We start from the raw sequence: 23,501 nt of genomic DNA, 5'->3' as shown, positions 1-23,501 counted from the left end.
TAAGGAATAAGTGTGTTACAATTCTCAAATTAAAATACGGTCTGCAGCTGCACTTCTTATTTTCGGACATTAAATCGTCACTTTAGGCTTTGATCATATGTATTCTTAAAATCAATGTCTGTGTTAGCGTTCAGATATTGGTCTCGTGTCAATAGTTGTGAAGTTATCGAGATTGGTGAATGTTAAACTGGTCATTTGAAAACACAATTCTTCCGCACTACCGCACTCCAGCTGTCATGTCTGACGCTATAAAGTGACACATTAAGTGTATACTGTAGTTGTGTAGTCTACTTACAATAGTGTTTTTGTACGTGTAATATGGCCAGCAAACGAAGAAAAGTTGATGGTGACAGTGGTGGTGACGATGATGGTGGTGATGATGATGATGTTGATGATGATGATGATGATGAAGATGATGTGGACTCACAAACACCAAGTTTTCCTGCAGCTGTGGGAGGACTTGGGACTGTTAGAAGGTATTTCTCATCCTTCGTTGTGGATGAGTCAGTTCTTAACAATATTAACCAGCTGGAACAACTTCTAGGAGTATGCTGTGCTGGAAGGAAGCAGCAGACTACTCTTCTAGATTTTTTTCAGAAATAAAGACAGTATAGCAGTTTTATTCATTATTGTGAAATCTAATTCATTGAGTGCCATTAGCTAAATAAAATTTTCTCCTTTTAAATCAAGATACTAGTTGATGACTTTTGATGTGACCTAACATCCAAAATATCTTGAAATTTAAAAAAAGGTATTATAAATATATCGAGTAGTTTTAAATTTGCCAAGAAACATTTTCATGTTCACTGTATTTTTGTATACAGCACAAGGTGAGTTTGTGATTATGGAGTATTTATATGGCCTAAATAGCCTAGGTTCCAATTTTGATTCTGGAACACTTATTTAGTGCATTTTGACCTAAACCCTTATTTAAGGAAAACTCTCTTTTAAGGAACAAATTTTTTGGTGCCCTGAGATTCGTTAAAAAGGGGTTTTACCGTATTATTTATACTTCTTACATGGGAACTTCATCAACTTGACACTATTTTCTTGAGTAAAAGTGCGTGAGCTGGGTACCTGCCCTAGCAGCTGATCTCGTGCGAAACTTTTGCCCATTTTGCAGATACTATGCAGGCACGGCCGTCTCAACATGCAGCTTTTAAACATTCATGTGCATAGGTTGTTTGTCATGCACCCAGCTTCACTGTGGTCATGTAATGCCCTAACGTGAGATACTGTGCACCTAGTTTAGGAAGATGTTTGTGTTCACCATCTTGGTGAACCTACGGGCTGTCATGCAACCCTTCTGAGCAGTATGGAATGACAACTAAACTGCAATGATTAAATGTCAAGGAACTAGAACTCTTGAAAGTCATGACCGGTAAGCATCAACATTTGTTGTTATTGGATGAAATGAGCACATGGTTCTTTCTTTATGCTTTTCCTTATATCTTGAAACGTTGTTGCAAATATCGTAGACAACTGCACAGATGAAGATGTGCTAGATATTCAAGAAAATATTGGATTGATGTGCAGTGGACGCATACAAGAGGATCACGATGGTGATAATAAAGCTTCCATTTCACCGCCGTCACATTTGTCGAACATTTTCATTGCCTGAACAGGGCTGCAGCATGCAATCAAGGACTTCAATTATGGTGGAGGCTGCTTTGGCAATGTAAAGTCATTGAATATCAGTTTCACCTTCTCCATAACAGAGGAATATATGTTACTTTTTGGAAAGGTGGAAATAAGGGGAATCCATCTTCCTAGACCATCAAGAAGAGTTTTAAATTATTAAAACAGAAAAGGAATCTGTTTGGAATAAATACATTGAAAACCATGGTACTCATCACTAGAAGCTTGCAAAAGTAAATACTACTTACAGCAGTAGGGTGTTCAAGACGCAGTGGAGATTGGTGTAAGTGATTCCAAGGCATCTCCTGCATAGGTTTTCACCCTCAAAAGAAATAGAATATTGTGTCATGAAAGGTAAACTATGTTACGATGACAAAAAGCTATGCAACAAGGCAGCCATAATAATTAGCTATGAAAAATGTGTCACTGACTCCAGATCTGTTGTGGAAGTGGTCAGTAAACAGAATGTTTACGATATGGATCAGAGTATATTTAATTTAGAAATGATGTCTGGTCAAACTCTTGCGAGAAAAGGAACAGAAGATGATGTCACAGCTGTGCAGTCTGCCAGTAACATGACTCGTAGCTACAAAATAATGCCAACTCATAGCTACACAATAATGCCAAAAATATCTGCAGATTGACCATTGCAGTCACCTCTGTTTATTGTTATAAGAGCGGACTGAATCCTCTGGACCACTTATCAAACAAAAGTTGTTTCACATGGACTATTTTGTCACTATTGCCTCATCTTTTAGGAAAGTGGACAAGGAACACTTACAGAAGTGGCAAGAAGAAGTGTTTTGTAAAATCATTTGAGAGGATAATGGATCCCTTTTAATAACGGATTCATTTTCTGGTCACAAGTGTTGGTCAGTGCTTGGAGTAGAAGATACTGCCATTTCTGTGTTGACAGTACCACCATTTGGCACGAGGTATTGCCAACTGCTAGACATACTTGGCTTCTGGGTGTTCCAGGGGTTTGTCTAGAGCTTTACCACCTCAGTACGACTTCTGGGTGCCGATGTAAACTTTTGTGAGGGGAACACCATCCTTTGAATGCAGCTGCATCTTCACAGGCAGTTATGCTCACCAGTGGTTAGGTCAATCTTCCAGTATGTGTAGTATCAAAGTGGTTACCCCAGTGACCATCAGAATACAGTGAACATCCACTGAAATACTTTTTCAAGCCTGGTCAAGTGCTACGTTCATTGTGTCAAAGTGTGCAATTTGTAACTTGTAGCCAGTGTCAAAGATCCCTTCGTTTTTAACCTTTTTATATAGTGATTTATAATTGCAGTGGAAACAAATGAGACAGTTTTTCAACATGTAGTGTAGCATAATTTAATTTTGAATATCATTGATGCATGTTACTTTATTTTATATGTAAAGCTGATAATATTAAAGTGGAATACACTTGTAAGAGTTACACTATATGGGTTGCATTTCATAGTATTATTCCCTCCTTCACTTCGCTTGCTATTCACATTTCACATTTTGGGGAACTTGGCATTGTCACTTCATTGTGCAGTACATTGCATTTTGGCATTACACAACCACAGTGAAGCGGGACGCATGACAAACAACGTGAGCACACAAATGTTTAAAAGCTGTACATTGAGAGGACCATACCTGCATAGTATCTGCATAATGGCTGAATTTACACATGAGTTTGATTGCTGGGGTTGATATCTAGCTCCTGTGTGTGTGTGTGTGTGTGTGTGTGTGTGTGTGTGTTTTTCCCCCCTCAAGAAAATATGAGCTAGAGTTGATGAAGTTCCTATGCTGGTAGGATCATTTTGATTTTTTGTCATGATGGTAATGTTAGGAAGAAATGAATGTGAAGCTTGGCAGGCAGCATTAATTAATTCTATAGCTACAAAGTTTGTGTTTGAAAGTCCCATGTTATTTAGATGATTTTATTTCAAATTATCACCAGCCTGTGACAGTATTTCAGTTTCCAGCATATATATGTAATTACTAGAGTCTAGTTTTCCATGCAGATACATGTTGCATGAATTTTTTCATGTTTAGCCATTTTGGGGAGGGTGTAAATGTATCCTTTGAAGGTTGCATGAATTGAGACACTATAATGCTTATTATATCCTATCATGGTTTTGCAATTACATACATGATATCTTCTTTTATTGTTTTTTTTTTTTAATATGAAAACCAAAAGTGCAGAACATCAAGGGATCACCAATTTAGTATTGGAGGGCAGCTTGGAGGGTAAAAATCGTAGGGGGAGTCCAAGAGATGAATATACTAAGCAGATTCAGAAGAATGTAGATTGCAGTAGGTACTGGGAGATGAAGAAGCTTGCACAGGATAGAGTAGCATGGAGAGCTGCATCAAACCAGTCTCAGGACTGAAGACCACAACAACTACAACATCTTATTTTATTGATTTTTATTCATATGAAAATCAAAAGTGTAGTATATGAGTAATTTTGCAAATTTGTTACAGTCTGTAAACTTCATAATGAGATCAGTTGCCCTAGTTATGCTTGGTAGATGTTGGCAGAAGTCAATATACTTTGTGGCAATAAATTTAAATTGAAAAAAGATCCTATTGTTGTTATATGTTGCTGCCCCCTGTGTGATGAATGATGGGAAAGCAATTAAAATATTTTGTCCTAACCTAAGGTGTGTTATATGCTTAGCCCATGCTCTACGTCTTATAGCTAAAATGGTAGTCTAAAATTTCACTGTGTGAATACAGTGATACAAACTGTGTAAATGGATGCCCAAAACACAGAGGGTCAATATTGCTGACAGCATTAATTAAGTCATATGCTCATTGTTTTTCCAATTAAAGGTATTCTGAAACACCTGTTCATGTTGCTGGATTTAGAGATATACTGCCAGATATAGCTTTGCCACCAAAACCTGTTTTAACCAGGTGGGGTACCTGGATAAATGCTGCAATATAGTATTGTGGTAATTTTGATTAAATTGTCAGTAAGAGACCAAGAATCCCTAAAGATCTATTGAAGTTGACATCTCCTTGTTTCATTGTATTGAAAAGCCTTAAGGGACTGCTTCCAAGGTGTTTTTCTTCATTTTCGGGCTGTACACTTTCGAAGCCCTTACTTCAGCTTGCATTAAAGATTTGCAAGTGGTGTTCAAGAAAAAAGCTTTGAAGCAAGACCAGATTTACATCAAGCCAAATTTAGAAGTTTTCCTTTGACAATAACAAAGTTGTAAGCTGTAGGTGGAGTCTCAGACAGTTACTGAGAAGGTTAAAAATCCGTGCAATCATTGTGTGGAGATGTCGGTGTTGCAGCTTTAAAGATAAAAAAGTTTTCAGACCAAATTCTGATTTTGAGTTTACGAAGCTGACAAAAAATATTTTGTGGCAAAAGTGTAAAAAACTATCACCTTGATCAGACTTTCTCCAAAATTTTTTCACATAAATATGCTCCTGTCATATCTTGTGACACAGAAAAGTCATTTTCTGTGTAAAAAAAATCTTCTGTCTGGTAAACACATGGAGGTAAGTGCAGAAAAGTGGGAGAAATTGGTTACTGTGTACTGTTTTAGAAGAAAGTAGAAATAAATATTGAATTGAATATTTTATTGTTTTGCTACCTTATTGTGCATGTTTAATGATATGATATTGTGTGAATACATGCATTTTTCACAGTTTGATAGGGCATGAAAATCTGGGGTCTAGTAATAACATTATGAGTAATTTAAAGAGTAAAGGTATTAACTCACTAAATAGTTCAGGTGTTGAGTAGTTGATAGACACATAAAGAAGATAGAGAAACCTTGTTGCTTATAGGCAGTGTGGCACACAGTTTAATTTGCTAGGAAGTTTCCAACCCATGCACACTTACCTGCAGAGTGAAAAATAGATTGCAGAGGCAAAATTTAATAATTGTATTGATTGATAGTGATGGTTACATTTTTTACATATGTAGTTGAAGGTAAATCATGCATTTAACCATTTCACTTCTACACTCTTGTATATACAGGTGGCAGTTGCTACACTTTTCAGTTTCATATGCTACACTTGTCTTACATTGGTTTCTTATATATCTTTGCCCTGATGAGTACTGTTCTGCATTAGGTGTGTTTATCTCACTCCATGCCAAAAACTGCTTTGTAGTACTGTGTTATTCATGGTTGTTCATGTGCTTCAGGGTACACATTGGCATCTTTGCCTTACATTGTTATTAGTGAAAGAGAGGTTTCAGCATTAAATGAGCTATCTAGCATATTGGGGAGTGAAGGTGAAGATCATATTTTTAACAATGTAGACAGTGATATAAGTAATAATGAAGCTCCAGTACTTTTTTATTCTGGTAATGCATGCATATATGAGAATTCATATTAATTTGTTCCATCCATACCTGGAGGAAAATAAAAGCATCAAAGATATTTCTGCATTTTTTTAAGAAACCAGTTGGCTTCAAAATGAAGGAAGGATGCAAGATATCAATTTTCAGAATGTAATGTCTCTTTATATATTTTAATTGTTTCCAGAAGTAGCCCTATGTAGATGAAACTATAAGTAACTGTTCTTGTAAAACATAAAAATAAATATGTGTGAGTTAGATTTATATGCCCATGAGTTTAATTGCTTATTCATGACCTAAACAGAGAATAAGGGAAAGGGGGGGGGGGGGGGGGAAGTCTGCGAGAAAGTCTGTTTCTGGCACTGCCTTCTTGGCGCTGTGTGAAAGGATTAAAGCAACTTCAAGCTTTAAACCTAGAAATTGGTGTACAAAGCATGAGTTCAGCAGTTAACACCATGGTGGATAGTGGAAATAGTTCAGCATTACAGATTTAAGTGATCTGATACAAGAATGTATGGATATTGTTGTGTCGGGTATATTGCTTCATACGCTATAACAGGACACAATGCACTGTAATAAACAGTGTGGAAAGTCCTGTGACAGAAGCTGTCTCTGAAACAATTCAAATTGGAGGTAGTACAGAAGCTCAGTGATGATGACAAAGACAAGCATTTTGAGTTTTGTTTGCAGTTGCAACAATTGAATGAGGATGGGTTTGGTATTGTTGATCACTTAATTTTTAGCAACAAAGCCACTTTACACACCAGTGGGAAAGTGAACAGGCATAATTTTCAAAATTTGGATACAAAGCATCCACAATACACACAAATGCACTGAATTTGAGTGTGATTCCCCAAAGGTAAATGTTTTTTGTGCCTTGTCACGTCGAAAACTACGGGCCATTCTTCTTCGCTGAGAGAACTGTCTCTGGATATTCCTACTTGGACATGTTGCTGGTATGGCTGATGCCTCAAATGCAATCAGACTCTCTGTCAATCTTTCAGCAGGATGGGGCTCCACCCATTTTTCATTGTGAAGTTCGTGGGTACCTGAAGACAGAGTTGCCGCATTGATGGATTGGCTGTTCTACAGAAGGGGACAGCTATTTTATGAAATGGCCTCCCCAATCACCAGATCTCACTCCGTGCGACTTTTTTCTGTGGGGACACATTAAAGATTGGGTGTATGTACTGTCTCTACCATGTAATGTAGCAGAGCTCCAGGAGAGAACATGGGAAGTGACTGCAACAGTCGACAATGCCATGCTGGGACAGGTATGGCAAGAATTTGATTACAGTATTGACGTCTGCCAGGTCACTCATGGTTCGCATATCAAATGTTGGTAAAAAAACTTTCAGAGTATCTCTTCAAAATGCAATATGTATGGCATCTGTACAATGTTTAGTTCTTGTGCAATAAATAATTGAAAGTGTTCCCGGACTTAATGTACACCCTGTAGTGCTTCAATTTACTTTGTACAATCCAGTTTTTAAAAAAAGCAATCATTAATACTTAATGTCAAATGAATTTCAAATCTCCCTCCACCTGCCTTGAGCAGTCAGCCAGCAGCTGGCACGTCATCTTTAAAGTGCTGATGATGCAAGAGTGACATATCATGTTCTGTAAATCCCAATATGGAGGAGAGCCTTCAGGGGTGTGAAATGGGTCTAGTTATACATTAACAGGCAAAAGCAACCTCTGATGACTACAAACCAAATAATGTGTCCCAGTCAACACGCAATAAATGAGCTTTATTTATACTCAAACTGAACACAACAAAATAGTCATTTGGACTTGAATACACACCACTTTGTTCCAATCCACTGACATTGCACTGGAGGACTTCATACAATGGTGATGTTGATGTGGCAGTATTGGTGGAGACTGTTGGAGACTGTTAGAGCTTGAAGATGGTCCAGGAGTGATGTCCCATTGAGGCAGAAGCTCATAGACAGTAGGAGATAGACATGTCTGTGTAGGTGAGATGGATCCCTTACATTGGCCAATAACACAGCCAGCAGAGTAGGGAGTGACAGTGAGTTGCACACCACAGATGGGCCGCAGGTGGGCACAGTATAGAGAACTGGGACGAGATGCCAAGTAATATCTTGGCTGCAGTGTGGAGTAAAGGCATCAGTGGCCATTATGGAGAATTCAGGGCATGGCTCAGAGCAAAGGCATCAGCAGCCAGTATTATGAACACTCACAGGACACAGAGTGAAGACCCATTCGCATGTCTGCACATATGACAGCACTGGGCAACAAGGGCCCTGATTGAGGGATGGGCAATAACAATTGGCACTATGGCCTGGAGAGCACTAATTGCGGTGTCCCTTGCACCTCCAGTGGTGAGACTTGCACCATGTATTACTGTGTCAGTTGTCAAAGATGTGGCTGACAACAAACACACTTTGATCATGTTTGGTATTATAGGGTTTACACTGCATATCTACGATTGTGTTGCCAGTGGTCTGGATAGATGGCAGCTTGCAGTACATGTCTGTTTTTCATTCTAGTGTATCCCAGGGGGATACTATATATACCAACTAACAAAGTATGACTAGCTGTAATCTACTCAAACTGACAATTATGGTAATTCTGTAAAATTAATTCCTATATTGATGTTAGAAGAGAAGCAGCTACTCAGAAAAGGTCACCACCCCATTCTAGTAGGGACCTGTTACTGTGTAATACATCAAACAAAGCATTTGTGTAACTTTACACTAAAGATTGTCAGCTGTCTGTATACTGGCAATGTGAAGATCTGTCTAATACAATTATTTGAGTTATGTAGAATTACATTCTTGAGTCCAAGTTTTCTGATAAATTGTTGGAATAGTCATTAATGCAGCATTCTTTTACTTTGTTCTTAAATAACTGGGAATGTTCAGTTTTTTGCCTGATAACAATTGACAACCTTTTCTACACTTTTGCATGAGAATATGAAACTTACTTCTGAAGACTTAAACCTTAGAATTGGATGGCATAGTCCCCTTTAAGGTCATACAAGACAGAAGGTCATTCAGAGGTAGAGAGACAGTACAGTCTTTAAATGTACTTAAAAACATTCAAAAACGAAAGGCATCGGTACCTCTAGTTAGAGAGATGCTCCACAGCTAGAAGTTTCTATCAAGGCACTATGGCCTGTTGATGATTCCCCCAGTATGCATGTGGAGAACATGGCACTGCAGAATAAAATGGTTGGTTATAATATTTGTCAAAACATAAGGAGAAAATTAACAAAGGGAGGTTTCTAAATAACAAAACATCCATAACCTTGTGCACTATTTTATCTTCATGAAACCCACAAACAGTGTTGGCTACTTTGATGCATATTTGTGATTGTGATAATGTGCTTGGAAGTTCTTAACAGGATACATCTGTTGTTGTTATTACTCTTGATTATTATTATTATTATTATTATTATTATTATTATTATTATTCTTTCTTTTCTCAGACATTATGTCTGGTCAAAAATGGAAAGTGATGCGGACCTTGATCAAGCATGACTTCCTTTTAACTGTACGGTATATGTTACATTGCATTTAGGAACTTTCGGGTAATTGAACATGTATCAATAATTACAGATTTCTGTAGTTGTATATATAAGTTTGGATGTAGCTGTATTGCGTTGATGTACTGGTAGATATTTTGTGGTATGACTCCTGTAGTTGATAGTATAATTGGTATGATGTCAACTTTATCCTGATGCCACATGTCCTTGACTTCCTCAGCCAGTTGGATATATTTTTCAATTTTTTCTCCTGTTTTATTCTGTATATTTGTTGTATAGGGTATGGATATTTCGATTAGTTGTGTTAATTTCTTCTTTTTATTGGTGCATATGATGTCCGGTTTGTTATTTGGTGTTGTTTTACCTGTTATAATGGTTCTGTTCCAGTATTATTATTATTATTATTATTATTATTATTATTATTATTATTATTACTACTACTACTATTTGGGGTCCATAATCCTAATTTACATAAATTGCTTCTGGTAGTGCTCATTTCTGCCATTCACATGGCTATGATATTTCATTTTATTCATTTGATTGTTTATAAAAGTAATAGAATGTTTTTGATATTTGCATAGTTACATTGACCAATATTGTATTTTGTAACAGGTGAACCATATGCTGAATCATCTAAACAGGAAAAATTTTTTAAACCTGGCAGGTGGCCCACAGAACACAATGCATCAGGTATATTTTCACTACATCTACGCTGTAGTCACGGTTGAAGTTAGTAAATACAGATGGAGTAATGCTGTGAACTTTGCTTTGTATAGCCTTCAGTCTACATTTTTCTCAAATTCAGTCAAATATTATTTGTACTTCATAGCTGCTTTATTTGCTTTTTTCATAATGAGAATATTACAAACAAAAGAATGTAAAGTTTGGTCACCATCATCAATTAATTCTTTAACTTCAAAGTCCATGTGTGAAAGTCCCTTGTTATTTAGATGATTTTATTTCAGATCATCCCCAATCTGTGAGAGTTATTCACTTTCGGAGGCAGATTTCTAATAACTAGAGTCCAGATTTACAAGCAAATGCGTGTTGTATGAATTTTTGCATGTGTGGCCATTTGGGAGATAAATGCATATCTTGAAGATTGCCATGAAATGAGACATTTATAATGTTTATTATATCACTTTTGTGAGCTTTGTGTATATTTTCTAATAACATGCATGATAGAATCTTTTATTGATTTATTCATATGTGGCAAAAGTGCAGAACATGAGTAATTGTGCGAGTATGTTACAGTCTGTGAACTTCACAGTCAGCTTAAGTGCCCTACTTCAGCTCGGTAGATGTTGGTAGAAGTCAGAGTACTCTGTGCCAATAAATTGAGAACAAATCCTGTATTTGTTATGTGATGCTGCCCCATATGTGATGAAGGCTGGGAAAGCAATGAAAATATTTTATCCTAACCTAAAGTACATTACGTGTTGGGTTCATGCACTACATAATGTAGCTGAAATGGTAGACTAAAATTTCACATTGTGAATATGCTGATACAAACAAGATAAATAGGTGCACAAATTAAAAAGGTTGGCATTGCTGACAGTATTAATTAAGGCATATCCTGCCTTATTTCCAATTGAAGGTATTCTTAAAATCACCTGTCCATGTTGCTGCATTTAGTGATGTGTTCTCAGATTTAGCTTTGCTATTGCAACCTACTTTAATGAGATAAGGTACCAGGATAAATGCTGCCATCTTTTAGTGTGGTAATTTTGATTAAGTTGGCAGTAAGAGACATTGAATTCCTACAGATCTATTGGAGTTGACATCTCTTTGCTTCATTCTGTTGAAAATCCTTAATTTACTGCAACCTAGGTTTTTTCCTTCTTATTTGGACTGTAGACTTTTGAAGCCACCCATTGCAGTTTGCATTAAAGACGTGGAAGGGGTATTCAGGAAAACAGATGTGAAGCAAGACAAGCTTTACATCAAATCAAATTTTATGCATTTCCCTTCAGCAATAACAAAGTTCTTAGCCACAGGTGGAATCTGCCATTATCCTATGAAGCAGTGGGTGTTGCAGCTTTTAAGAAGACACAAAGATATTAGATCAAATCCTGATTTTGAGCTTAGAAGATGACAAAAAATAGTTTGTGGCAGAAATGTAAAAAAGCTCTCAACTTAATCATACTTCATTCATAATTTCTTCCTGTCACTTCTTGTAACACAGAAAGGTCATTTTATGTGTAACTAAATGTTCTGTTGGTAAACACTTGAGTGTAAGAGAAGAATGGTGGGAGAAATTGGTGATTGTGTACTGTTTCAGAAGAAAGTAGAAATAAATATAGAACTGACACTGCATACTTTTATTGTTTTGCTGTGTTATTGTGCATGTTTACTAATATGGTATTTTATGAATGCATGTAAGTTTTATGATGTAATAGTGCATGAAAATCTGGGCCTTGGTAATAACATTGTCAGCAAATTAATAACTATAGGTATTAACTCACTAAATAGTTCAGGTGCTGAGTCATTGATAGACACACAAAGGAGGCAGGAAACCCTGCTAGCCTTCAGACGGAGTCTTACACACAGTTAAGTCTGCTAGGAAGTTTCAAAACTATGCACAATCACCTGCAGAGTGGAAAGTTTAAATAAGCTGTTTACATAATATGCAAAAAAACTGGTGATTTCTCAAACTGGGGAACAATCAAGAATGGGGTGCTGCAAGGTTCGGTCTTGGGTCCTCTGCTGTTCTTAATATACAGGGTGTTACAAAAAAGTATGGCCAAACTTTCAGGAAACATTCCTCACACACAAATAAAGAAAAGATGTTATGTGGACATGTGTCCGGAAACGCTTAATTTCCATGTTAGAGCTTATTTTAGTTTTGTCAGTACGTACTGTACTTCCTCGATTCACCACCAGTTGGCCCAATTGAAGGAAGGTAATGTTGACTTCAGTGCTTGTGTTGACATGCGACTCATTGCTCTACAGTACTAGCATCAAGCACATCAATACATAGCATCAACAGGTTAGTGTTCATCACGAACGTCGTTTTGCAGTCAGTGCAATGTTTACAAATGCGGAGTTGGCAGATGCCCATTTGATGTATGGATTAGCACGGGGCAATAGCTGTGGTGCGGTATGTTTATATCGAGACAGATTTCCAGAACGAAGGTGTCCCGACAGGAAGACATTCGAAGCAATTGATCGGCATCTTAGGGAGCGCGGAACACTCCAGGCAATGATACGCGACTGGGGAAGACCTAGAATGAAGAAGACACCTGCTATGGACGAGACAATTCTTCGTGCAATTGACAATAACCCTAATGTCAGTGTCAGAGAAGTTGCTGCTGTACAAGGTAACATTGACCACGTCACTGTATGTAGAGTGCTACGGAAGAACCAGTTGTTTCCGTACCATGTACAACGTGTGCAGGCACTATCAGCAGCTGATTGGCCTCCATGGGTACACTTCTGCGAATGATTCATCCAACAATGTGTCAATCCTCATTTCAGTGCAGATGTTCTCTTTATGGATGAGGCTTCATTCCAACATGATCAAATTGTAAATTTTCACAGTCAACATGTGTGGGCTGACGAGAATCCGCCCGCAATTGTGCAATCACGTCATCAACACAGATTTTCTGTGAACGATTGGGCAGGCATTTTTGTTGATGTCTTGATCGGGCCCCATGTTCTTCCACCTATGCTCAATGGAGCACGTTATCATGATTTCATACGGGATACTCTACCTGTGCTGCTAGAACATGTGCCTTTACAAGTACGACACAACATGTGGTTCATGCACGATGGAGCTCCTGTACATTTCAGTCGAAGTGTTCGTACGATTCTCAACAACACATTTGGTGACCGATGGATTGGTAGAGGCAGACCAATTCCATGGCCTCCACACTCTCCTGACCTCAACCCTCTTTACTTTCATTTATGGGGGCATTTGAAAGCTCTTGTCTACGCAAACTCGGTACCAAATATAGAGACTCTTCGTGCTCGTATTGTGGACAGCTGTGATACAATACATCATTCTCCAGGACTGCATCAGCGCATCAGGGATTCCATGCGACGGAGGGTGGATGCATGTATCCTCACTAACGGAGGTCATTTTGTACATTTCCTGTAACAAAGTGTTTGAAGTCACGCTGGTACATTCTGTTGCTGTGTGTTTCCATTCCATGATTAATGTGATTTGAAGAGAAGTAATAAAATGAGCTCTAACATGGAAAGTAAGCGTTTCCGGACACATGTCCACATAAAATATTTTCTTTCTTTCTGTGTGAGTAATGTTTCCTGAAAGTTTGGCCGTACCTTTTTGTAACACCCTGTATATTAATGACTTGCCATTCTATATTCATGAAGATGCAAAGCTGGTACTTTTTGCCGATGGTACAAGTATAGTTATCACACCCAACAGACAAGAATTAACTGGTGAAATTGTAAACAATGTTTTTCAGAAAATCATTTAGTGGTTCTCTGCAAATGGGCTCTCATTAAACTTTGACATAACACAGTAGATACAGTTCCATGCAGTAAATGGAATGACACCATTAATAAATATAGACTTCGATCAGAAATCTTTAGCTAAGGTAGAATATTCAAAAGTTCTAGGTGTATGCACTGATTAAGGGTTGAACTGGAAAAAACACACTGAAGATCTGCTGAAACGGTTGAGTTCAGCTACTTATGCTATTAGGGTCATTGCAAATTTTGGCGATATACATCTCAGCAAATTAGCTTACCACACCCATTTCAATTCTCTGCTTTCGTATGGCGTCATATTCTGGGGTAACTCATCATTGAGTAAAAGAGTGTTCATTGCACAAAAGCAAGTAATCAGAATAATTGCTGGAGCTCAGCCAAGATCATTCTGTAGACACTTATTTAAAGAACTAGAGGTCTGTAGCCTCACAAAATATATATATTCACTTATGAAATTTGTTATTAACAATCCAAACGAATTCAGAAGTAATAGCAGTGTACATGGCTACAACACTCAGAGAAAGGATGATCTTCACTACACAAGGCTAAAACTAACTTTGACTCAGAAGGGAGTAAATTATGCTGCGACAAAATTCTTTGGTCACTCACCTAATAGCATCAAAAGTCTGACAGATAGCCATATAGCATTTAAAAGGAAATTAAAAGAATTTCTTAATGGCAACTCCTTCTACTCATTAGATGAATTTTTTGATATAGTTAGTGGGTAATTTCCCCAACCCCCATAAAAAAAGTGTCATGTACTATATTGTGTAGTGTAATATATTGTATAGACATCTTTTATTAACCTGACATGTTCCACATCATTATGAAGTGTCGTATTTATGATCTATGGAACAAGCACTAATCTAATCTAATCTCTAATCTAAATGTGACCATACTATTTTGTTGGCTTGTTGAGTTACTGACTTTCAAGGTTAACTGAAAGTTGGTTTAACACTTTATAGAAATCATAAAGAGAGCAGACATACAAATTTCTTTTCTATATAGTGTTTCAATTTACTTTGTAAAACCCATTTCTTTTTTTTAAAAGAAGGGAATAGTCAGTATTCAATGTAAACTGGATTTCAAAACTCTCTTCATCTGCTTTGACCAGTTATCAGCTGGCATGCTCTGTCTTCCCTAAAGTGTTGTTGCAATAGTGACAGCACATTAATTCATTCATCATATTCTGTAAAACCCAACATGAAGGAGAGCCTTCAGGGATGTGAAGCAGGTCAAGTTATAAATTAACAGGCAGAAGCAACCACTGCTGACTACAATCCAAATATTGCAACCCTGCTACCAAAAAGTAAATGAACTTTAAATATAAATAAACTGAATGCAACACAATAGTCATTTGGACTTGAATACATGCTACATGCTACTTGGTACCAGTCCACTGATAGTCACTGACATTGCACTTAGAGACTTCTTACAAAGGTGATGCTGATGTAATCGCATCAGTGGAGAGTGGTAGAGCTGAAATAAGAGGTTGTGGAAAGAGGACCTGGTGAAGTAGAAACTCATAGCATGTTGGAGATAGACATGGCCATCTCACAGAAATGGCTCCATCAGACTGACTGATGACACGTAAGATGGGAAAGGGTGCGACATTGGGTTATGCATAGACAAGCCATGGTTGTAGCCAACAGTGGTCCCAGTATGCAGGACTCAGAAAAGTTGTGGAGTAATGGTTCAGACGTGAGGTGGAGTGAAGGAATTAGGAGCCAGTATGGAGAACTTAGAATGCAGCTTGGAGTAAAGAAGTCTGCAGTCAGTACGGCAAACTTGAACAGGACATGGAGTGAAGCCTCATACATTACTCCGAGCATATGACAGCACAGAGCACCGGAATATTTGATTCAGGGGCTGGTGATCATAGTCGGCACCATGGCTTGGAGCAACTCCCAGTGCTAACTAGTTCTGGTCAATTGGGTGGCACTCTTTATAGCCACCCAGCAGAAGCTTTCTTGATGAACAGTGAGTACATGATGTATGGAAGAGAATGAACACCCACAGTTGCAGCACTAATTGCGGTGCCTCTCACAATGCTGACAGTGAGACTGTGGCACCACATATTACTGTGGTAGTTGTCGGAGATGCAGTTGACAACAAACACGATTTGAATGTTTTTGATTATATAGTTTACCCGGCATCTCTTTCGTGGTGTCGCCAGTGGCCTGGAGAGGTAGCAGCCTGCAGTACCCATGTGTGTTTCATACCACTGGATCCCATGGGGATATTGTTGTGACTCGCCGATCATTCAAAGTGCCGCCGCGCAATTATGTGCATCCTCTACATGTGTCTCTGTCTGCCAGCCATGCAGCAGCTGCACCACCTAAGCGGCCAGCCAGCCAGCGGCCGCTAGACTTGGACTCGGTGTTCGTTCGAATGTTACAGTGCTCACATGTCTTGCTTTGTCAAATTGCTCAGCGAATTATATGTGTTGTGTCGTTTGAAATACATGTGTTCAACTTGACGTTATAACAATTGGCACGAGGTAGTGGATTTTTCCTTTTCATCGTTGACCCACAGGTTTCCATGGCTACTGTCGAGCAGCTATTGCAAGGTCTCATTGAACAGCAAACGCTTCTAACATCAGCGATTCGCGATTTCTTCGCGGCGTCAAATGCGGGGCGTTTCTCATCGTTGTCTATACCTCCTTTCCCTCCCTATGATGAGACGGCGGAAGACTGGTCTGATTATGAAAAACATCTTCAACAGCACTTCTTGGCATTTCATGTCACGGATGAACAAACATGTAAGTCTCTGTTCCTTTCCTGGATTTCACCTCAGATGTATCAGTTGTTGTCGCAATTGGCTCCTTTGAAAGATTCTGCATCTTTGTCCTTTGCTGAAATGTGCTCACTTCTGTCCGTCTATTTTCAAAAGCATACGCATATGGTAGCCTCTCGTGTTGCCTTTTATCGTTGTCAAAAACAACCGAATCAATCCTATCGCGGTTGGACTGCTGAACTTCACGGCCTCAGTTGGAAGTGTTAATTTGTTACTGACGTTCACAAAGAATCCTATGCTGATTCCATGGTATGGGATGCTATTATCCGGTCGGCACCCAACAAAGAAGTTTGGCAACGTGCACTTCAGTTGGCAAATCCGACTCTAGATGAAGTCCATCACGCAGTCTTTTGAAATTTCTCGCGCCGCTGGGGCACAAATAGAGGCATGGGGTGACGTCGGGGAAATACAACATCTGTGCGCTGTTGACAATGCGTGCGGTGCGTCACTGCCGGCCAACGTGGCGGCAGTACGCTCCCACGCGCAGCCTCGCCTAACTGTAAACAACCCTCTAAGAAACTGCAGCAAAACCCCCAGCAACTTCCTTCATGTCCGAGGTGTTTTACGAAACATTCATGCAAGGATTGTCCCTAACATTGGGTAGTGTGTCACAATTGCAAAAAGAAAGGTCATGTGTCTTCCATTTGCAAATCCGCTGCATACATGATGTTCATGAACATGACGCTGATTCTGATTCTGTGTTGTCTGTCAATTGCACTTCTTCCCTTTCAGGGAAGTTATTCCTCACTGTCCAAATCCTTGGTCAGGATGTTCGCATGCAGGTGGATACTGGTTCTGCTGCCACTATAATTAATTCTCAGACGTATCTTCAGTTGGGTTCTCCACTCCTATCACCTGTCACTCCGCAATTACATACATACAATAAATAGAAAATTTCTCTCTTGGGACAATTTAATGCTGAGGTATCTTACAAATCCATCGTTTGCATGGTTCCCATATTTGTGGTCAACCAGAGTAATGCAGAGAATCTTTTTGGTTTCGATGCCTTTCGCGTTTTTGGGTTCTCCATAGACGACCCTGTCAATATCGTCTCTGATCCTATTCCTTACGCTCAACTGGATTCCTTGTCGACGACATTTTCGTCCCTTTTCTCTGCTGGGTTAGGCCGTACAAACGACTTTGAAGCTCATATCACGCTAAAACCCACTGCTCGGCCTAAGTTTTTTCGGGCTTGGCCCATTCCTGTGGCCCTTCATGATAGGGTAAAACGGGAGCTGGATCATCTCACTACTTCAGGGGTCTTGCTTCCTGTCACTTCCAGTGAGTGGTTCTCTCCTGTCATTGTTGTTGCTAAGCCCAATGGTGACATTTGTCTCTGTGGCGATTTTAAAGCCACTGTAAATTCGCAATGCCCCATCGACACTTACCCTATGCCCCGACCTGAAGAATTGTTCACTAAACTTGTGGGAGGCCAATATTTTTCTAAAATTGACCCATCAGAAGCTTATCATCAACTTCCTCTCGCCGCTGCTTCCCAGCAGTTTCTGGTCCTTAACACGCCTTTCGGCCTCCATCGATATCAACACAACACAAAAGTTTTGTCTCAAGTACTGATAGGGTTGAGGATCAGTGGACAAAGTTCAAAACCATCGTACAATATGCGTTAGATGAGTATGTGCCAAGCAAGATCGTAAGAGATGGAAAAGAGCCACCGTGGTTCAACAACCGAGTTAGAAAACTGCTGCGGAAGCAAAGGGAACTTCACAGCAAACATAAACATAGCCAAAGCCTTGCAGACAAACAAAAATTACGCGAAGCGAAATGTAGTGTGAAGAGAGCTATGCGAGAGGCGTTCAATGAATTCGAAAGTAAAGTTCTATGTACTGACTTGGCAGAAAATCCTAAGAAATTTTGGTCTTATGTCAAAGCGGTAGGTGGATCAAAACAAAATGTCCAGACACTCTGTGACCAAAATGGTACTGAAACAGAGGATGACAGACTAAAGGCCGAAATACTAAATGTCTTTTTCCAAAGTTGTTTCACAGAGGAAGATTGCACTGTAGTTCCTTCTCTAGATTGTCGCACAGATGACAAAATGGTAGATATCGAAATAGACGACAGAGGGATAGAGAAACAATTAAAATCGCTCAAAAGAGGAAAGGCCTCTGGACCTGATGGGATACCAGTTCAATTTTACACAGAGTACGCGAGGGAACTTGCCCCCCTTCTTGCAGCGGTGTACCGTAGGTCTCTAGAAGAGTGTAGCGTTCCAAAGGATTGGAAAAGGGCACAGGTCATCCCCGTTTTCAAGAAGGGACGTCGAACAGATGTGCAGAACTATAGACCTATATCTCTAACGTCGATCAGTTGTAGAATTTTGGAACACGTATTGTGTTCGAGTATAATGACTTTTCTGGAGACTAGAAATCTACTCTGTAGGAATCAGCATGGGTTTCGAAAAAGACGGTCATGTGAAACCCAGCTCGCGCTATTCGTCCACGAGACTCAGAGGGCCATAGACACGGGTTCACAGGTAGATGCCGTGTTTCTTGACTTCCGCAAGGCGTTCGATACAGTTCCCCACAGTCGTTTATTGAACAAAGTAAGATCATATGGACTATCAGACCAATTGTGTGATTGGATTGAGGAGTTCCTAGATAACAGGACGCAGCATGTTATTCTCAATGGAGAGAAGTCTTCCGAAGTAAGAGTAATTTCAGGTGTGCCGCAGGGGAGTGTCATAGGACCGTTGCTATTCACAATATACATAAATGACCTGATGGATGACGTCGGAAGTTCACTGAGGCTTTTTGCAGATGATGCTGTGGTGTATCGAGAGGTTGTAACAATGGAAAATTGTACTGAAATGCAGGAGGATCTGCAGCGAATTGACGCATGGTGCAGGGAATGGCAACTGAATCTCAATGTAGACAAGTGTAATGTGCTGCGAATACACAGAAAGATAGATCCTTTATCATTTAGCTACAAAATAGCAGGTCAGCAACTGGAAGCAGTTAATACCATAAATTATCTGGGAGTACGCATTAGGAGTGATTTAAAATGGAATGATCATATAATGTTGATGGTCGGTAAAGCAGATGCCAGACTGAGATTCATTGGAAGAATCCTAAGGAAATGCAATCCGAAAACAAAGGAAGTAGGTACAGTACGCTTGTTCGCCCACTGCTTGAATACTGCTCAGCAGTGTGGGATCCGTACCAGATAGGGTTGATACAAGACATAGAGAAGATCCAACGGAGAGCAGCGCGCTTCATTACAGGATCATTTAGTAATCGCGAAAGCGTTACGGAGATGATAGATAAACTCCAGTGGAAGACTCTGCAGGAGAGACGTTCAGTAGCTCGGTACGGGCTTTTGTCAAAGTTTCGAGAACATACCTTCACCGAAGAGTCAAGCAGTATATTGCTCCCTCCTACGTATATCTCGCGATGAGACCATGAGGATAAAATCAGAGAGATTAGAGCCCACACAGAGGCATACCGACAATCCTTCTTTCCACGAACAATATGAGACTGGAATAGAAGGGAGAACCGATAGAGGTACTGAAGGTACCCTCCGCCACACACCGTCAGGTGGCTTGCGGAGTATGGATGTAGATGTAGATGTAGATTGCCATTCGGGATTGCCAGTGCCCCTGCTCTCTTTCAGCGATTCTTGTAACAATTATTGCTCCCTGTCCCTGGGTGTATCAATTACATGGACGACATTGTTGTCACTGGCTCAACCACTGAAGAACATCTTCAGAACCTCCACACACTTTTTCATGTCTTACAGACTGCTGGTCTTAAGTGTAATCTTCAGAAATCACAATTTTTTCAGGCATCTATCACGTACTTGGGGTTTCAACTCTCTCGGGATGGTATTCGTCCGCTTCAGCAAACTGTCGCTGCGATCGATGCCCTTCCTCGCCTTACATCTGTTAAGAAACTGCAGGCCTTCTTGGGGAAAATAGCATACTATCACAAGTTCTTACCGTCTGCTGCTTCGGTGGCTCAGCCGTTGCATCGCCTGTTGCATAAAAACGTGCCTTTTCACTGGTCCGCGTCGTGTGATGTGGCTTTCCAGAAATTGAAGACAATGCTGAATCAGGGCCCGTGCCTGGCTACTTATCGACCTGGCCAACATCTTGTTCTTGCCACGGACATCTCTCAATACAGGGTCGGTGCAGTCCTTGCGCACCGTTTTTCAGACAGCTCTGAACAACCCATTGCTTATGCCTCGAAAACGCTCACGGACGCCCAACAAAAGTATTCTCAAATTGAAAAAGAAGCTTTGGCCATTATTTATGCTCTTCATAAGTTTGGTGTTTTTCTCTATGGATCCAAATTTCATCTTGTTACGGATCACAAGCCACTTGTTTCCTTGTTTCATCCATCATCGTCACTTGCCGACAAGGCTGCACTCCACCTCCAGCATTGGGCTCTTTACTTGTCTCGTTTCAATTATGAGATTCATTTACAGTCGACGGCTCAACATGTGAATGCTGATGCACTGTCTTGCCTTCCCATGGGTACTGATCTGGCATTCGATAAGGACGAACTTTTGTGTTTCCATCTGGATGTTGCCGAGCAGCGGGTTGTGGACGGATTCCCTATCACAGGGGACCGGCTGGCGGCGGCTACAGGTTGTGATTCTACCCTCCCCCGGGTTTTACGCTGTATTCAGAAGGGTTGGCCAGATCGTCGGTCCGCTAAGACTTCTGACCCATTGCGGAACTACTAAGCTTTGCGCTACCGCCTCACAGCTAGGGATGGTGTTATCCTCCTTTCCACCGACAATGCTTCGCCGCGTGTTGTGGTACCTGCGTCTTTGCGTGCTTCGGTCTTGCACCTCCTTCACCAAGGGCACTGGGGTGTGTCTCGCACAAAATCTCTGGCGCACCGTCATGTGTACTGGCCTGGCATCGACTCTGAAATAGCACACATGGTCGCTGCCTGCCACCCTTGTGCGTTACAGGCCGCCGCCCCGAAGTCATCTTTGTCACCGTGGCCTTTGCCTGAGATGCCCTGGGAGCGCATTCATGCTGACTTCGCGGGACCTTTTTTAGGTACTTATTGGCTCCTCATAATTGATGCCTACTCTAACTTTCCCTTCTTTGTCCACTGAACATCGCCTACCACCACGGCAACCACAAGTGCTCTCGCTTGCATTTTTTCTTTGGAAGGTCTTCCCTCTACTCTTGTTACTGATAATGCCTCTTCCGAATTTGCACATTTTTGTGCTCGTCACGGCCCCTCTGTTCCATCCACAATCAAACAGTGAGGCTGAATGACTGGTCCGCACCTTTAAGGCTCAGATGCGGAAACTCCTGACTTCTTCTGCTGCTGATGATGTGCTTCTCCAGTTTCTGGCTTCTTACCGTTTCACCCCCATGGGCGACCACAGCCAGGCTGAGCTCCTACATGGCCGACAGCCCCGCACGCTACTTCATCTTCTGCGGCCTTCCACCTCACGGCCGTGGGTGCCTTCGCTGGGCCGGTTCGCTGCCGACGACCTTGTCTGGGTATGGGGATATGGTAGGCGGCCAAAATGGAGTCCGGGCCACATCTTACGACACCGTGGCCGATGCCTGTATGAAATCCAGATGGACACGGGTGTTGCAGTGCGTCATTCGGACCAGCTTCGGCCTCGTGTGCCGGCAATGCCTGTTCCGAATGCCGCTACACCACCTTCAGCTCTACCGGATGCTCAGGATTTTGGCATCTCTCATTACTCACAACGCAGCCCTCTCACCGTCATCTCGGTGCCAGTACAAGAACGGACGCCACCATGAGACGTGCCCATGCAGGAACTGGATGACCATCATCTGTCGGAGCAAATCTACTTACCTCCTCCTACGGACGCCGACACATCGCCCATGTCTCCTGTTATATCAACAGGACTTGCCGCATCGGGCAGATTGGCGCATGGGGCTTTAGCAGATTCGACCACTACGTCTCCTGTCATCTCGACCCGTTATCATCGGGGACACTTCCGTCACTACAGGAAGCCCCCCCTCCTTGAGGCGGCATTGTCTGCCAGCCATGTAGCAGCTGCGCCACCTAAGCAGCCAGCCTGCCAGCGGCCGCTAGACTTGGACTCAGTGCTCATTCGAATGTTACAGTGCTCACATGTCTTGCTTTGTCAAATTGCTCAGTGACTTATATGTGTTGTGTCGTTTGAAATATATGTGTTCAACTTGACGTTATAACAGATAATACATACACTAATAACAAATTATAGTGGCCGGCCGAAGTGGCCGTGCGGTTAAAGGCGCTGCAGTCTGGAACCGCAAGACCGCTATGGTCGCAAATTCGAATCCTGCCTCGGGCATGGATGTTTGTGATGTCCTTAGGTTAGTTAGGTTTAACTAGTTCTAAGTTCTAGGGGACTAATGACCTCAGAAGTTGAGTCCCATAGTGCTCAGAGCCATTTGAACAAATTATAGTTAACCCTAATCTACTCAAATTGATAATTATGGTAATTACTGCTAGATTAGTTTCTGTGGGTATGTCAGAAGAGAGACAGCTACTGCTCCTCTCTCTGTACTACTCAGCTGCTGTTAGTATGTAATACTTTAAACAAATCATTTATGTAACTTTACACAACCAATTGTCATGTGCCCATATACTGACAAAGTCAAGATCTGTGTAATACAATAATCTGAGTTATTCAGAATTACATTCTTGAGTCCGAGTATTCTGATAAGTTTTAGGAGGAGTGGTCAATGTAGCATTCTTTTACTTTGTTCTTAAATAACTGGGAATGTTTAATTTTTATGCCTAATACCTACTGACAGTCTTTTGTAGACTTTTGCACCAGAATAGGAAACTT

At 40.7% G+C, this 23,501-nt stretch overlaps 1 protein-coding gene across 1 annotated transcript in view; it reads left to right on the top strand.

Annotated features, from left to right (window-relative positions):
* Window positions 1-23,501, top strand: part of LOC126185053 (uncharacterized) — a 904,507-nt gene that overhangs the window by 555,779 nt on the left and 325,227 nt on the right. The window contains exon 24 of the mRNA XM_049927811.1: window positions 10,068-10,145. Coding sequence (XP_049783768.1) covers window positions 10,068-10,145 — 78 coding nt within the window. The remainder of the gene's footprint in view (window positions 1-10,067; window positions 10,146-23,501) is intronic.

This window comes from Schistocerca cancellata, chromosome 4 (assembly GCF_023864275.1).
Source record: "Schistocerca cancellata isolate TAMUIC-IGC-003103 chromosome 4, iqSchCanc2.1, whole genome shotgun sequence".
NCBI lineage: Eukaryota > Metazoa > Arthropoda > Insecta > Orthoptera > Acrididae > Schistocerca > Schistocerca cancellata.
Note: the sequence above shows the minus strand (reverse complement) of the source record. Positions and strands in the feature narration are given on the sequence as shown.